The sequence below is a fragment of the Pelophylax lessonae genome, assembly GCF_965119305.1.
Source record: "Pelophylax lessonae genome assembly, chromosome: 9".
NCBI lineage: Eukaryota > Metazoa > Chordata > Amphibia > Anura > Ranidae > Pelophylax > Pelophylax lessonae.
Genome location: NC_138776.1, coordinates 41,818,812 through 41,832,068, shown reverse-complemented (window position 1 = coordinate 41,832,068; position 13,257 = coordinate 41,818,812). Strand labels below are relative to the sequence as shown.

Below are 13,257 nucleotides of genomic sequence, written 5' to 3'. Positions count from 1 at the left end.
ATCTGCTTTGATAACCTCTATGGCCTTGGAGAGACGGAGTGACGTCACTTCCAGGCCAGGCCAGGCTGTAAGTAAAAACTTTCTTTTTAATTTTGATCTTTTGCTTTTAAAGGTAAAGGATAGATTTGGAGTCTTTTTGACCCCAGATTGCTCCATAAAGATGACCTGTCCTTATTTCTATTACAAGGGATGCTTATATTTCTTGTAATAGGATTAAAAGTGATGGAAAGAAAATAAAGGGACAGTGTAAAAATAAAAAGTAGAATAAATTTAAAAATAAATAAATAAAAGTGCCCCCATCCATCTATGCTGGCACACAGAAGCGAACACATACAAAAGTCGCGCACTCTTTGTTTTTAATTCATTAAAGTGTATTTTTTCCCCAAAAATTGCATTTGCAAAATCGGTGCTCAAATACCGTGTAACATGAAAAATTGCAATGATCGCCATTTTTTTCCCTGGGGTATCTGATAAAAAAAATGTATAATGTTTGGGGGTTATAAGTAATTTTCTAGCAAAAAATACGGATTTAGACTTGTAAACAAAAAGTGCTGGAAAAAGCCTGATCTTCAAGTTGTTAAAGCGTAACTCCACTTTTGTTGAGAAAAAAACATTCCCCTCTGGGTGATCTCTGTACATTGCAAGGATTTTAACAAACTTTGTTGCAGATTCCTACCTTTTGTTATTCTGAAGAAATCATTGTTTGTTCCCCTGTGCCTCTGTGCTGAGTGGGTCTAATGGGAGTGGTTTTATAATTATCTATCGGCTGTGGCAGCTGCAGAGCACTAATGAGGAAATCTGCTGGGCCTGCATCCCTTTAGAGGTGTTCCTATTGGCAGTATATCACCAAAAATTACATTTTTGTTGCAGGAGATGCCAGAAATCTGACTGTATCTTAGTGCAGACTTCTGGGACAATTGGTGAGCCAATCACACAAGCAGGAAATGATGTCTCTGGGGGTGTGGTCAGTATACATTCTGTGTACAGAACAGCTCCAGGTGGCCATATTGCATTGTGGAGTTGGCGTTAGGATGCAAGTGCTAATGAGCCTCAAATAGGATCAATGTCAATAAAATCTGTGAATAAAATCTATCAGGATCAATAATGATCAATAAAGTAATCCAAAAATTCCATCTAGAGTCTATACATAGGCTTGCTTGAGTGGTAGCTTGGTGAAAAGCAAGAAACAGCTTAGGGAGCAATTAAGGAGAAAGCACAAGCACCAAACCAAGTGTAGTATGTATGGACGTTTATTATAGAATGGTAACATGGTACTCACAAGGGTAAAGCATAATAGGCATTGAGCACTGAGGTGTATCAACATCAGCAGAGCGGGGCGTCAGGGTGGATTCTGAGTTTGGTGTACTCTGAGGGATGGCGCCGGTGGATTCCGATGCTTCGTGGAGCCATGGAGCGCACAGAGAGCCGGTGATGACGTCACTTCCCGGATGTGATGTGGTACCTTGGGTGAAGGGTTTACAGAGCATGCCCTCCTCCTTCAGGCCTAGCTAGTGAGTACCAGTTTACCATTCCATAATAAACGTCCATACATACTACACTTAGTTTGGCGCTTGTGCTTTCTCCTTGGATCTCCCCTAGCTGGACTGAGTTTCTGATAGAGACAACGGTAGACCATGCCTGAGCAATGTCAGCATGGCTAGCTGTAGTCTCCATCAACATCAGGGACATGGGTGACAACACTGGAACACAATTAGGAGAGAGTTGTCACCCTATAATAGGAAGCCACTAAAAAACAAGCTTTGTGGCAGGATCACTAGGTATTCTTTTTATGAAAGTTGCATATTAAAAAAACATTTAAAAATCTACATTTGATTTTACATTAAAATGCTAAAGGTTATGTGAGATTTTGGTGGATGGGGTTAGATCTACGGCTTGCAGAAGACCCTGCCGCCCCACTTGACAGGCAGCAATGGGGCTGTATATGTTGCCTACTCACCATTATTGCTTTAACCCTGTAACAGGGCACCACCATATCGCAACTGGCATTTACAGGGCTATTGCGGTGTGGCTCCATTCACTTGAATAGGATGTGTTCTGCAGTGGTACTCAGAGGAGGACTGGGCCAGGGGGCAGGGGGGGCAATTGCCCCCCGCTCCACTCTGATGACCCATAAAAAGGCTGCCCCACTTCTGCCACAGACATGCCTACGGGATTCCTAGTGAAGAGAAGGGAAAAGTCCCCACCGCTGACCTACTGAGTGCAGGATAAAGATCAAGACAGAGCGCAGCCCCACCAGCATGGATGGTGAAAGCTGTGTCTGAGCAGAAGCTGGTTCCATGCCCCACCGGAGACTCTCCTCCTCCGGCCAGCCCCGACCAAGCTGTCCCAGCTTCCCCCAACCCCTCCTGCTGGCCAGGTTGGGAAACTGGATTTGGCCAGTGAGTAGAGAGTACCTGGAGCGGAGCTTCAGCCTAGAATGGGAGTCAGGAGGAGCCCGGGAAGAGAGAGAGTGGGAGGGGGCCGGGTCGCTGCACCATGGGCCCCTGGTTTTTACTTGTTCCCTAGGCTGAAAGTTGCCAGTCAGCCATTGGTGGTAGTACTGCCCATTGAATGCAACAGGGGGTATTATTTTTGTCCCGGACCACAAAACACAATGGCTAGGCATGTGTTCAACCACATCCAGCTGCCTTTGCAGCCTAAAGGTTGGTGGTAGGGAGGGGGGTGGCTCAAATGTCTATTTTTACACTTAAGTGTGAACTAGCCCTACCTTATATTTTCTTTATGGATTTACTTTTGTCTCAAGTTACCTTCTAAGCAGCGCACTGTGGAACCTATGGGCAGATTTACCATCTCACGGTTCTCTTTGCACATTGTTTTTTTTCAGATCTACGGACTACGGGACGACATACGAGAAGCTGAATGATAAAGTCGGATTAAAGACCATCTTGAGTTATCTTTATGTCTGCCCTACAAACAAGCGCAAGGTAAGACCGGCCCTTAAATTTCCCGTTATTTTAGGTCGACTGTGCTTGGATAACCTTCTCTGCTCCCGCAGTCTATTACCGTTGACACAAGCCTTATGACTGCGAGGCGCAGGGAAATATATAAGAAAACAAATGGAAGCAGAAGCAATTCTCGGCATGCCTCGCAGCTGTTTGGCCGACGCTGATAGAACGGCTCGTTAAGATTTCGGAAGCGGTGCCATAAATACATGTTTTTCGGAGGTTTCCACATTTACTTTGACACATTATTATGGGACAAATACTTGCTCATTTTTTTTTTTTGGCCTCGGTCACAGTGCTTTTCTGCTGTATCTCAATGTTTTTTTGTCTCTTCTCTTGCTGAAGGAAAGAGTTCCTCTTACTGACCAACGAGTTAGGTCCATTAAGGGCAACAGGGACTAAAAATGGTCTTCAAATTGTTTCCTGAAAAATGTATTCAGAAGGTTGTCTAAATAGCCGAAGAGCTCTGTGCAAAATTTAGCAACATAAACCCATAAGTATAGTTTCTCGCCTATCTCCATTTTACTTTTAGAGGCACTGTTTGGCAAAAAGCTTACATTTCAGCATTTGGTACATTCTGGAGAGTTAAAGCTGAAGTTTAGATATGGCGATTTTTGCATATTTATATTGGTCCACCTTTGACAAATCCCATATAAGTTTCAACATGTAATTGTAATGTCAGAAGGGGTGTTAAATCCTTGAACTTTAGGCAAGGCCTGCTTATTCAATGAGATCCCCGTTGCCGTCCCCCTTCCTTAAAGTGGAGCTTTAGTCATTCTTCAAAAAAATAAAGGAAACAGACCCTAAGCAGCCCAGGGGACTAGTGCTGTCTTCATATGGCTTTGAATCCCTGGTGCCACCATCTTGGATGTGGGAGCTGGCTGTGACTTCCTGCTACTTCACAGCCAGTTCCCCAGTTGCAGAAGATTTCAAGGTGCTCTCAGACTGGTTTCACAGCCTTCTGGGATGTGTGATGTGTCCCAGAAGGTTGCAAGGGGCATGGGGGGGGTCAAGCTGACCTAATTCATGTCTTGGCAAAAATTCTGGATGTGGGAGTAGGTACCTGTCAGGAAAAGGTACCCACTCCCAGGAAAGAAAAAAAAATATGTTGGTGTACGGAAGCTGATAAGCAGTACTTCCATTTTTAAGTGAAGGTCCTTCCATGGGAGTTCCACCCATTTTTACAATGTATTTGCATCCACATGCCCGTCCACATTGCAAATCTAAATGGCAATTATTATTTTTTTTTGTGCAATTACCGTAATTTTGATGTGTTGCTCTAGCACTTCCGGTCCGGCCGCCTAGGCGATGTCGTCATAAGGCGATTCCCTTGGACTCCTGAGATATCGGTCTCATCTATCCCAGGAGTCCATGGCAATATTGAAATCTAGCGTGATTTCCATGCCGGAAATGATGCGATGGAGAGGAGTTAGGTGCCATTTTCGAAGATTAGTATCTGCCGGGAGGAAGTGGAGCCTCTCTGCTCGGGACTTTGCCAGTATGTTGCTATGGAAACCTGTCATGAAGAAACCGTGCCGCGTAGTGGCATTACTTAGCAGGCGTGAGATTGGAAGGTGTATGTTGGATAGGCAGCCACATCGCATCCCAGAAATAAAGATAAGTGGGCTTCAGATGACCACAACTTTGATATACCCTGCCTGCTTCTGAGATCAGGTTTGATTTTACTGATTTTTAACCAAAAAAAAGAAACACATTAGTGACATTATCCAAATCTTAAAGTAGAAATTATAAAAATTGAAAAATTGACTGGAACTCCGCTTTAACTTTAGTGGATTTCTGTAGTGCATGCACTGACATGAACCTCCTGCCAACAACATTCCTGGGAATGCTGAGCAGCCCACATCTCACGGGAAGTTGCTGTAGCACACTGTAGGATTGTCTTATCACAAGATTTGGGCTGCTCAACATTCTCTGTGATCTGATTGAAAGAGTAAGACATCACCGTCGACTAGGTGCTATGGGAGAAAGTCAGGTAAAAGTAAGAATTATACCCCCCCCCCTACGATTTTTTTCATTAGCATTTTAGATGAGGGGAGGAAAAACACCTTGAATGAGCAGACCTTTGAATTACGAGGTCCACTTTAAGTTTGCAGCTTACAGTAATAAACTCCCTGATGATCCCACCAGTAAGGTCATTGTTTGGGTGCTTGCTAGTATAGGTGATGACTGTCTCCCAATTGTGCTTCTATGTTGAGAAATCACAGCCCGCCTCTCCACCTCATCAAATCAGAGAACATTTTGCATTCATTCATGTCATTCAAAGCATTCTCCGAATGGTGCCTATGCCCAGCATCCAATCTCTGTTCAGAATGCAGCAGGGCAGTCATTGGGCGCAGGACCAAAATCTAGTGGAGATCACTGGAGTAGCAATGTCTACCACAGTGATTTACAGCTGCCAGGGGCATCGGCCAGGTATGGCATATACCCCAGAAAGTTTTACACCCCTTCATGACCAGGCCATTTTTTGCGATTACTTTAAATGAAAATTGCGCAGTAATTTACTAATAATGGCAGCGATCAGTGTCTTATAGCAGAACTGCAAACTTGTGGCGGACAAATCGGACACCTAACTGACACTTTTGACACTTTTTTGGGGACCAGTGACACCAGTACAGTGATCAGTGCTAAAAAAAATATGCACTGTTACTGTACTAATGACACTGGCAGTGAAGGAGTTAACATCAGGAGTGATAAAAAGGTTAAATGTGTCCCTAGGGAGTGCTTACTAATTGTGTGGGGGATTGCTTTGACTGGGAGAAGAGAGAGATCCATGTTCTTGCTTAGGAACACAAGATCTCCATCTTTTCCCCTGTCAGAATGGGGATCTGCCTTGTTTACATAGGCAGCCCGCTGTTCTTCCTCTCTCGGTAACGATCATTCATGGCTTTTAGACCCTCGACCCCTCCATAAAGAGTACCTGTCACTGCATATTGGTGTCACAAGGGATGTTGTGACAGCAATAAAAGTGATCAGATTTTTTTTTTTTTTTTTTTTTTTTTTTTTTTAAAAACCTGTAATAAAGTAAAAAAAAAAAAAAAAAAAAATTTAGCCGCCCCCGTCACCGTTAGCTCGCGCACAAAAAAAAAACGTATACGGAAGTTGAGCCGCGAATAAAATCGCTGTTCAAACCACACATGTGAGGTATCACCGCGATCGTCAGAGCGTGAGCAATAATTTAAAAAAAAGAGCTACACTCTAACTCTAAACTGGTAACCGTTAAAAAAAATTAAAGCATCGCCTATTGAGATCTCTATTGACCGTAGTTTGTCGCCATCCCACGGGGGGGCGCAATTTTAAACCGTAACATGTTGGGTATCTATTTACTCGGCGTGACATCATCTTTCACAATATACAAAAAAATGGGCTAACTTTTCTGTTTAGTATTTTATAAATGCAGTGAAATGTGATTTTTCAAAATTTTTCCAAAAAAATGGCGTTTTAAAGACGGATGCGCAAATACCGCGTGACAAAAAATATTGCAATGACCGACATTTTATTCTCCAGAGTCTTTGCTAAAAAAATATATATAATGTTTGGGGGTTCTAAGTAGTTTTATAGGAAAAAATACTGGTTTTAACTTGTAAACAAAAAGTGTCTGAAATAGGGCTGGGGCCTAAGTGGCTAAACCTGGTCCCAAGTGGCCACCAACACACCTGAAACAGTTTTAACTGTGCTTTATTTTAAGTCCTGTAGAAGGTTAAAGTGATTGTAAACTTTTTTATTAGAATAACAAATCTGTCATACTTACTGTACCTGCTCTATGCAATAGTTTTGCACAGCGTCAAAGAGACCCTGAACCTCCACTTCTGGGGTCCCCCGTCTGTGCCTTAGGTTTCTCCTCTTCTTCGTGTGCCACCTTAAGAAGCAACTTACTATGGGGGAAACCATGCAGGCTCACTAGGGGGCTAGGCTTTTTGCATTGTATGTATGTTTATAGGACAGGTTAAGGACATACATAGTTATATTGACAGACATCCCAACCTGCAAAAACTCATTTCAGGGAGGTGAGCCCCCCCCCCCACACGCCGCTGCCCCCCCCATGCACGCGCCGCACCCCCCCCCCCCACGCACGTGCTGCCCCCCCCCCCACCCTTTCCAATTTAACACTACCAGAGAATAATGAAATTAAATGTGATCAGTATACGTGGTCACTGGTGCTGGTACTGGTCACTGGTGCTGGTACTGGCCTGGTCACTGGTGCTGGCCTGGTCACTGGTGCTGGTACTGGTGCTGGCCCTGGTGCTGGTACTGTTCACTGGTGCTGGTACTGGCCTGGTCACTGGGGCTGGTCACTGGTGCTGGTCACTGGTGCTGGTACTGGCCTGGTCACTGGTACTGGCCTGGTCACTGGTACTGGCCTGGTCACTGGTGCTGGTACTGGTGCTGGTCACTGGTGCTGGTACTGGCCTGGTCACTGGTGCTGGTACTGGCCTGGTCACTGGTGCTGGTACTGGCCTGGTCACTGGTGCTGGTACTGGCCTGGTCACTGGTGCTGGTCACTGGTGCTGGTACTGGTGCTGGTCACTGGTGCTGGTACTGGTGCTGGTACTGGCCTGGTCACTGGTGCTGGTACTGGCCTGGTCACTGGTGCTGGTACTGGCCTGGTCACTGGTGCTGGTACTGGTGCTGGTCACTGGTGCTGGTACTGGCCTGGTCACTGGTGCTGGTACTGGCCTCGTCACTGGTGCTGGTACTGGCGCTGGCTCTCTGGTGCTGCTCTCAGGTTAGGTCACTGTGTCTGTCACAGAGTGGGGTGTCACGATGATTGGTCCCGCACGCGCCAAAATGCCTCCTGGAGTAGAAGATGTGGCTGTAGTAGAGAGCAAAGCCTCTGCTTGCTCTCTGCAGCTCCTCCCACAGGCGGAGTGCATGACTCATATCACTCCGCCTGTGAGCCGGATCTACTTCGGCTCCGTGCAGGCTTGCTGACACACTCTTCTGCCTGCATCGATGAGTCATCTGACTCACACACACAGCCGGGATATTGCCCTGAGCTTGCGGGTGTCCGTGAGCTCAGGGTGGAAAGCGGGAGTCTCCCGCGACTTACGGGAGACTTGGGATGTCTGTATTTAGTTACATAGTAGTTGAGGTTGAATAAAGACAATAGTCCATCCAGTTTAACCTGTGTATGTATGTGTGGCCGTAATCATTTCATATACCCCTGAATGGTTTAATCTTGAGATATATACATCCAAGAGTCTTTTAAAACGGGCTCGCTCACTCACTCAGGCTCACTCTGACATTGTTCAAAAAACCTTGCAGTCAGCCATGACACCTTCTCCTGAGAAACATCTAAAAGGTAAGAACTATGAAAAAATAAAAAAGCATAAACATATAGCGGGGTTTTGCACAAAGTGGACTGCAAAAGTTAAAAAAATATGTTTTAAGGGCCTATCCAGTCACTGACTAGTAAACCTGTACTCAGTTATACCAGGCGTTGGGGCCCATAATCTAATGGAGCACCTTTTTTCTGAGGGTACTGCTTTATCCTTTAAAATTACTCTAACTTACTCCATTCAGACCAGAGTGTTGGGCATTTGTGATTCCGCTGTACAGGGATAACAGACTTTGCAGCATTTTTACAGGCAATGTCTTCTTAGGCTGACTCAGATGTTTTATATATATATATCTTTGGATAGTTTGTTGGAAGCTGGATGAAATTCTGACAATTGGAAGGCTTTTTCTTTTTTCCTTAATGGTCATTTTCAGCCTCATTACAGACAATGAGAGTAGCTAAGCTTGCAAAATCTTGTTGTTTAGGGAAGAAGACGCACAATGAGACCTGTTTTCATGCTGCGCACTAAGTAACAGTTATAACAGAGGCAAACAAAATGGGGCGTGAAAGGTCGATTCCTGAAATGCCAATTGACGATGAAATTCTGAATTGGAATCAGGTTCATGCGGTAGGGGAGTTTCAGTAAATGTTATTAAACAAAGTATTCCGTCACACTGGGGTGTCGTTCCAAATGGTGCTGAGCAACGTTTCCACTCAAAACTTAACAATGAAAGGTCAGCATTTAATTCTGATGTGCAACAATAGTTTTATTATCTGTTACAGTAATTATGTATTTTATTTGTTAGCGTGTAGGGCAGTATTTTGGTTATATGATGACCTGTGCTAAATGTCGTACGTCCTCTCTGAGTAAAAGACAAGCATCTTGTCAATCTGACTCACTTTTTAAAAAAAAATCTTGTGGTAAACAAAATGATATACTGTATCATACTGTAAAATATGTATATATGATATACTGTAATATATGATATACTGTAATATACTGTAAAATGATAAAAAATCTTGTGGTAAACAAAATTTAGTGCTCATCCCTGAAGGGGCCATTGAGAATGAACCCAGGTTATCCCAACTAGTAAGTAGGCAGGTGCAGTCTGCATTTCCCGCTGTAGGTGGCGCTCGACCAAAGTGGCAATGCAGAGGGGAAGGAAGGTATGAGCAGTGGCAGCTGGTCCATGATAATCTGGGGGGGGGCGGCAAAACCCACCCCCTCCCTCGCGGGCTGGACAGCCAGCATTCTTACCGTCTTCCTGGATGGCTGAGTGGCTGTGATTCTCCTCCGGCCAGCCGTGCGTCTCCTCCCTCTTCCTGGCCAATGGCCAGTAAAATTGCTTCTCTTTTCAGCCAATCGGGAAAGGGGTCTCACGACCCGCTTCCTGATTGGCTGGGAGGAGAATCAGTGTGATAATAGCGAATTTTCATTCGCTATTGTCATACAACCGGGTGGGCTCAGGGCACAGTGCTCTGCGCCCCGAGCCCACCCTTTTTTGAAGCCTAATAGAGCCTCAAAAAAAAAAAAAAACCCACTGGAATCCATGCACCTGGTGCCCTGCATGTAGATTAGGGGGCCGGATGCATGGAAGGGCCGCCACTGGGTATGAGGAACTTGGTTCCTCTATGCCTTCCTGCGGTCACTAGGAAGACAGCTGTCTGATTAGATGCTGGCACTCCACGTGACCTCTGCCATCTTGGGGCAGGGCACTGTCTATTTAGGACTCCAGCTCCTGGGTGTGGAACTCTTTATGCAAGGAGCTACTGTAGGGACATGTTTCCCTTCTAACAGGGACAGTGCCTAGCAGCAGGGAAAGGTTCCTGCGGAGTAGGGAAGGTGCCAGGACTACACCATATTCTCGTAGGAAGACTCCTGTGGGGGATGTGGACCAGCAAGGCGACATTCCTACTTCTCACTGCAATGGTTATCGGCATCATCTCAAGGTCACGATCCTCTGCTACTGTTTGTAAGTGGCTCCAGGCCGCTGTGCCTACTTGCCGGGCCTGATTGAACATTGTTGGAACTTTCTTAATATACTGTTCTCTCTCACCTCAGCCTCTGAGTGTATTCTTTGCTGCCGGCGCACCACACTGCACCCTACCCACCAGTACAGAGGCTGCCAGTCACACAAGCACACTCTCATGCCCGCTAAAAATTCAGGCTTAGTCTAGGGGATGTCTTTTTAGGATTTATTGCCCAAGAAATTCAACAGGAGAGGAATTTAGGGTAACAGGATACTCCAAAATGATCAGTAACAACAGTAGGACAACAAAATTATCCCTCTAGTCTTCAAATAGCAGCTTTCAAGGAGGTAACAGTGAATGGCTAGTATATACAGAACCCTACAGCAGCAGTCCATATCAGAACCTCTGGCTCTTAGTTACCTTCTGGCACATGCACAACTAACAGTCCCCATCAAGGTCTTTACTCATAATGTCCCAGTAGCTGTCTGCCACCAAGCATCCACAGGTAGATCCTCAATAAGGGAGATTAAGTAGATCCTTCTCCAGACCCAGCACAATGCCCTCCAGCAAATGTAGTCCTCAGGCAAATCTCTCCCATGCCCTCAGCCTAGCAGCTGTTGAGGCCCAACCTGCAACGTTTTGTCTCTCTGGCTATCTCCCAGGGGCAACAGCTCCCAGCAGAACTGGAACCCTCCCTTGAGGAAAAAAGTATTCTGCACAGGCCTCCTGCATATTAATCACCTCCCCAGCCACCTTTTGAATGCCTCCTTCCAGGGATTGGCTAAGGCATGACACATTTTCAACTGATCATTTGAATCTCCCAGCCCTATGCTCTGGAAACTTCTTTCAGAGGCAGATGAGAGTAATCATCAAACTCTAATCTCAGAAACCCTGAGCAGACCTACACAATCGACCACTGTTCTATCCACTACAATACAGCCAAAAACTAAAGTTATCTAGTGAACCAACCAGAAGAGTGCACAGCATGATACTTGGCTTTCTCTTGCCTGCAGCAGTTTAATGTTATCATCTCAGGCTAGAGTAAACTCCTAATCAGCATTAACATTTTTTAATCTTTAGGCTGCTAGCCCTAGTAAATAGATAGGGAAATATATTATATTTACTAATTGTACGTATTTATTTATTTTTACATTTCTTTAGTTATGTCATACATCCCAGGAGTTTTCATGGGCAATTTTTTTCTTATTTCTGGAGGAGGGGCTTTCTCAGGTAAGCACACCATCCTGCTTACATGCCTGAAATAAGGGCAGATGGATCACATGAAGTAAATGCTACATAAATCATCTGCCCTTACTCAAGATAGTCGTTGCTAGAAATTCTATAGAATTGATTTCTGAACAAAATAAAGCATGGGGACATGGATGGATGGATGGGTGAGTTTAGCTTGAATAATAAAAAGGAATTAAATTGCGTTTTCAGTTTTTGGAGCCCAGATACAGTTAGATTATACTTTGACATATAACGAGGGGGTGGGGGTTTTGTCTTCTAGATAGTATGAGTAGGTTTTTGCCTCCTTCCCTATATTTGGAAAAATGTGGGGTGTTTTGGTGTCTCAAGCCAAAGTGGTGGGACTTTGTGGGCAAGTAATGATATTGATGCAAGTATATAAAAAAAAGAAATAAAGAAATATCGGATTTATTCCGTTGTACATAAAACAAAAAAGGTATATACATACATTCCAATAAAGTGGAGATAAGTGTTTGGGTATAGGCGCAATGTGGTAAAGATTGAGAAAAGAGAAGATTCAAAGGAATCTGTGACATATGTGATATTTGTGACAAAGTTAAGGATATGATCTCTGTGTTTCCTGTATTGAGGAAAAAGTGGTTCACAGAGTCTATCCCTAAACTGACGCGTTTCGGCTATTTTCTTAGCCTTTTTCAAAGATTCTTTGTCACCCAGCTGAAATATATAATCAATAACACATCCGTTATTGTAGGTATTCATATAATTTTAGTCCTAATATATTAGTATAAAGTATTGGGTACATACACTATTCAAACTTTGTTTCTGCAGAACCTTCTCTGTATCCTCAGAACCTGCAACAAGGAGTCATGGGGTACCTTTGTCTGGAAGGATATGCAAGTGTAAATAATATGTAGGTGTTTGTATCCTATAGTTACTCAATATTTCCATTTACTCACGGGTTGAATGTAGATACTCATATATGAATGGATAGGTAGTATTCCATCATTGTCCTGGGCGGTCCTTTCTATAATAATATGTATATATATATAATATTTTTAGGGCTTCAGTAATATTAGTAATTATTCATACGGAGTTTTATGTCCATTTAGACAAACTTACGTTTGACAGATTTTGTAAATAGGGAATTGAAGGGTGGAAGCTGAGTCTTCCAATGCCGCAGATAGATTGCAGCCCTGCTCCAATATACCGTTCTAAAAAAATCATCATAGATCGGTGTGATTCCGGTGCTTATACATCAAGTTGGTGGTGAGTAATGAATATTTATTTGAGTAACTTAAGGCTTGTGGATCCATAGGGGGTCTATTTGAAACTTACATTTGGCAGGTAAGTGCTTATATATAAACTTGGTGGTGAGTGGTGAATTATTTATTAAAGTAACTTGAGGCTTGGATCCATAAAGGGTCCATTTAGACATTTGGCAAGTAAGGTTGACGAAAAAGGTTTTCTCCACTGCAGAAGGTCCGTGTCTGTCCTGTTCCCTCGCCAGGAGGGAAGTGAGGAGAGACGCCGGCTCCCCGGCCTTTTATCGCTGTTCGCGCATGCGCAGATGGCGCTGCACGTATACAGCTCTTCTTTGTCAATGACGTAGTGGCCTCGTACTGCGTAGGCGCCTGGGTGTTGCGCACGCAGTACGAGCCGGTCCGACAAGAGAGCGGCCGCCGACACGGAGTGTGAGACACGGAGCTGTCTGGCCGTAGCCAGAGGGGAGATGTGGTTAACCCTTCCTAGTCTCATTTGTCGCCCCTGTCCTCGGGTAGTGCAGGGTGCAGGTTTTTTAAGTCTAAATGGACCCTTTAT

At 44.4% G+C, this 13,257-nt stretch overlaps 1 protein-coding gene across 7 annotated transcripts in view; it reads left to right on the top strand.

Annotated features, from left to right (window-relative positions):
* Positions 1-13,257, top strand: part of SORCS1 (sortilin related VPS10 domain containing receptor 1) — a 1,084,285-nt gene that overhangs the window by 497,000 nt on the left and 574,028 nt on the right. For all 7 annotated transcript variants that reach the window (XM_082267343.1, XM_082267340.1, XM_082267339.1 and 4 more), the window contains one exon: positions 2,846-2,945. In XM_082267343.1, the coding sequence (XP_082123469.1) occupies positions 2,846-2,945 (100 nt within the window). The remainder of the gene's footprint in view (positions 1-2,845; positions 2,946-13,257) is intronic.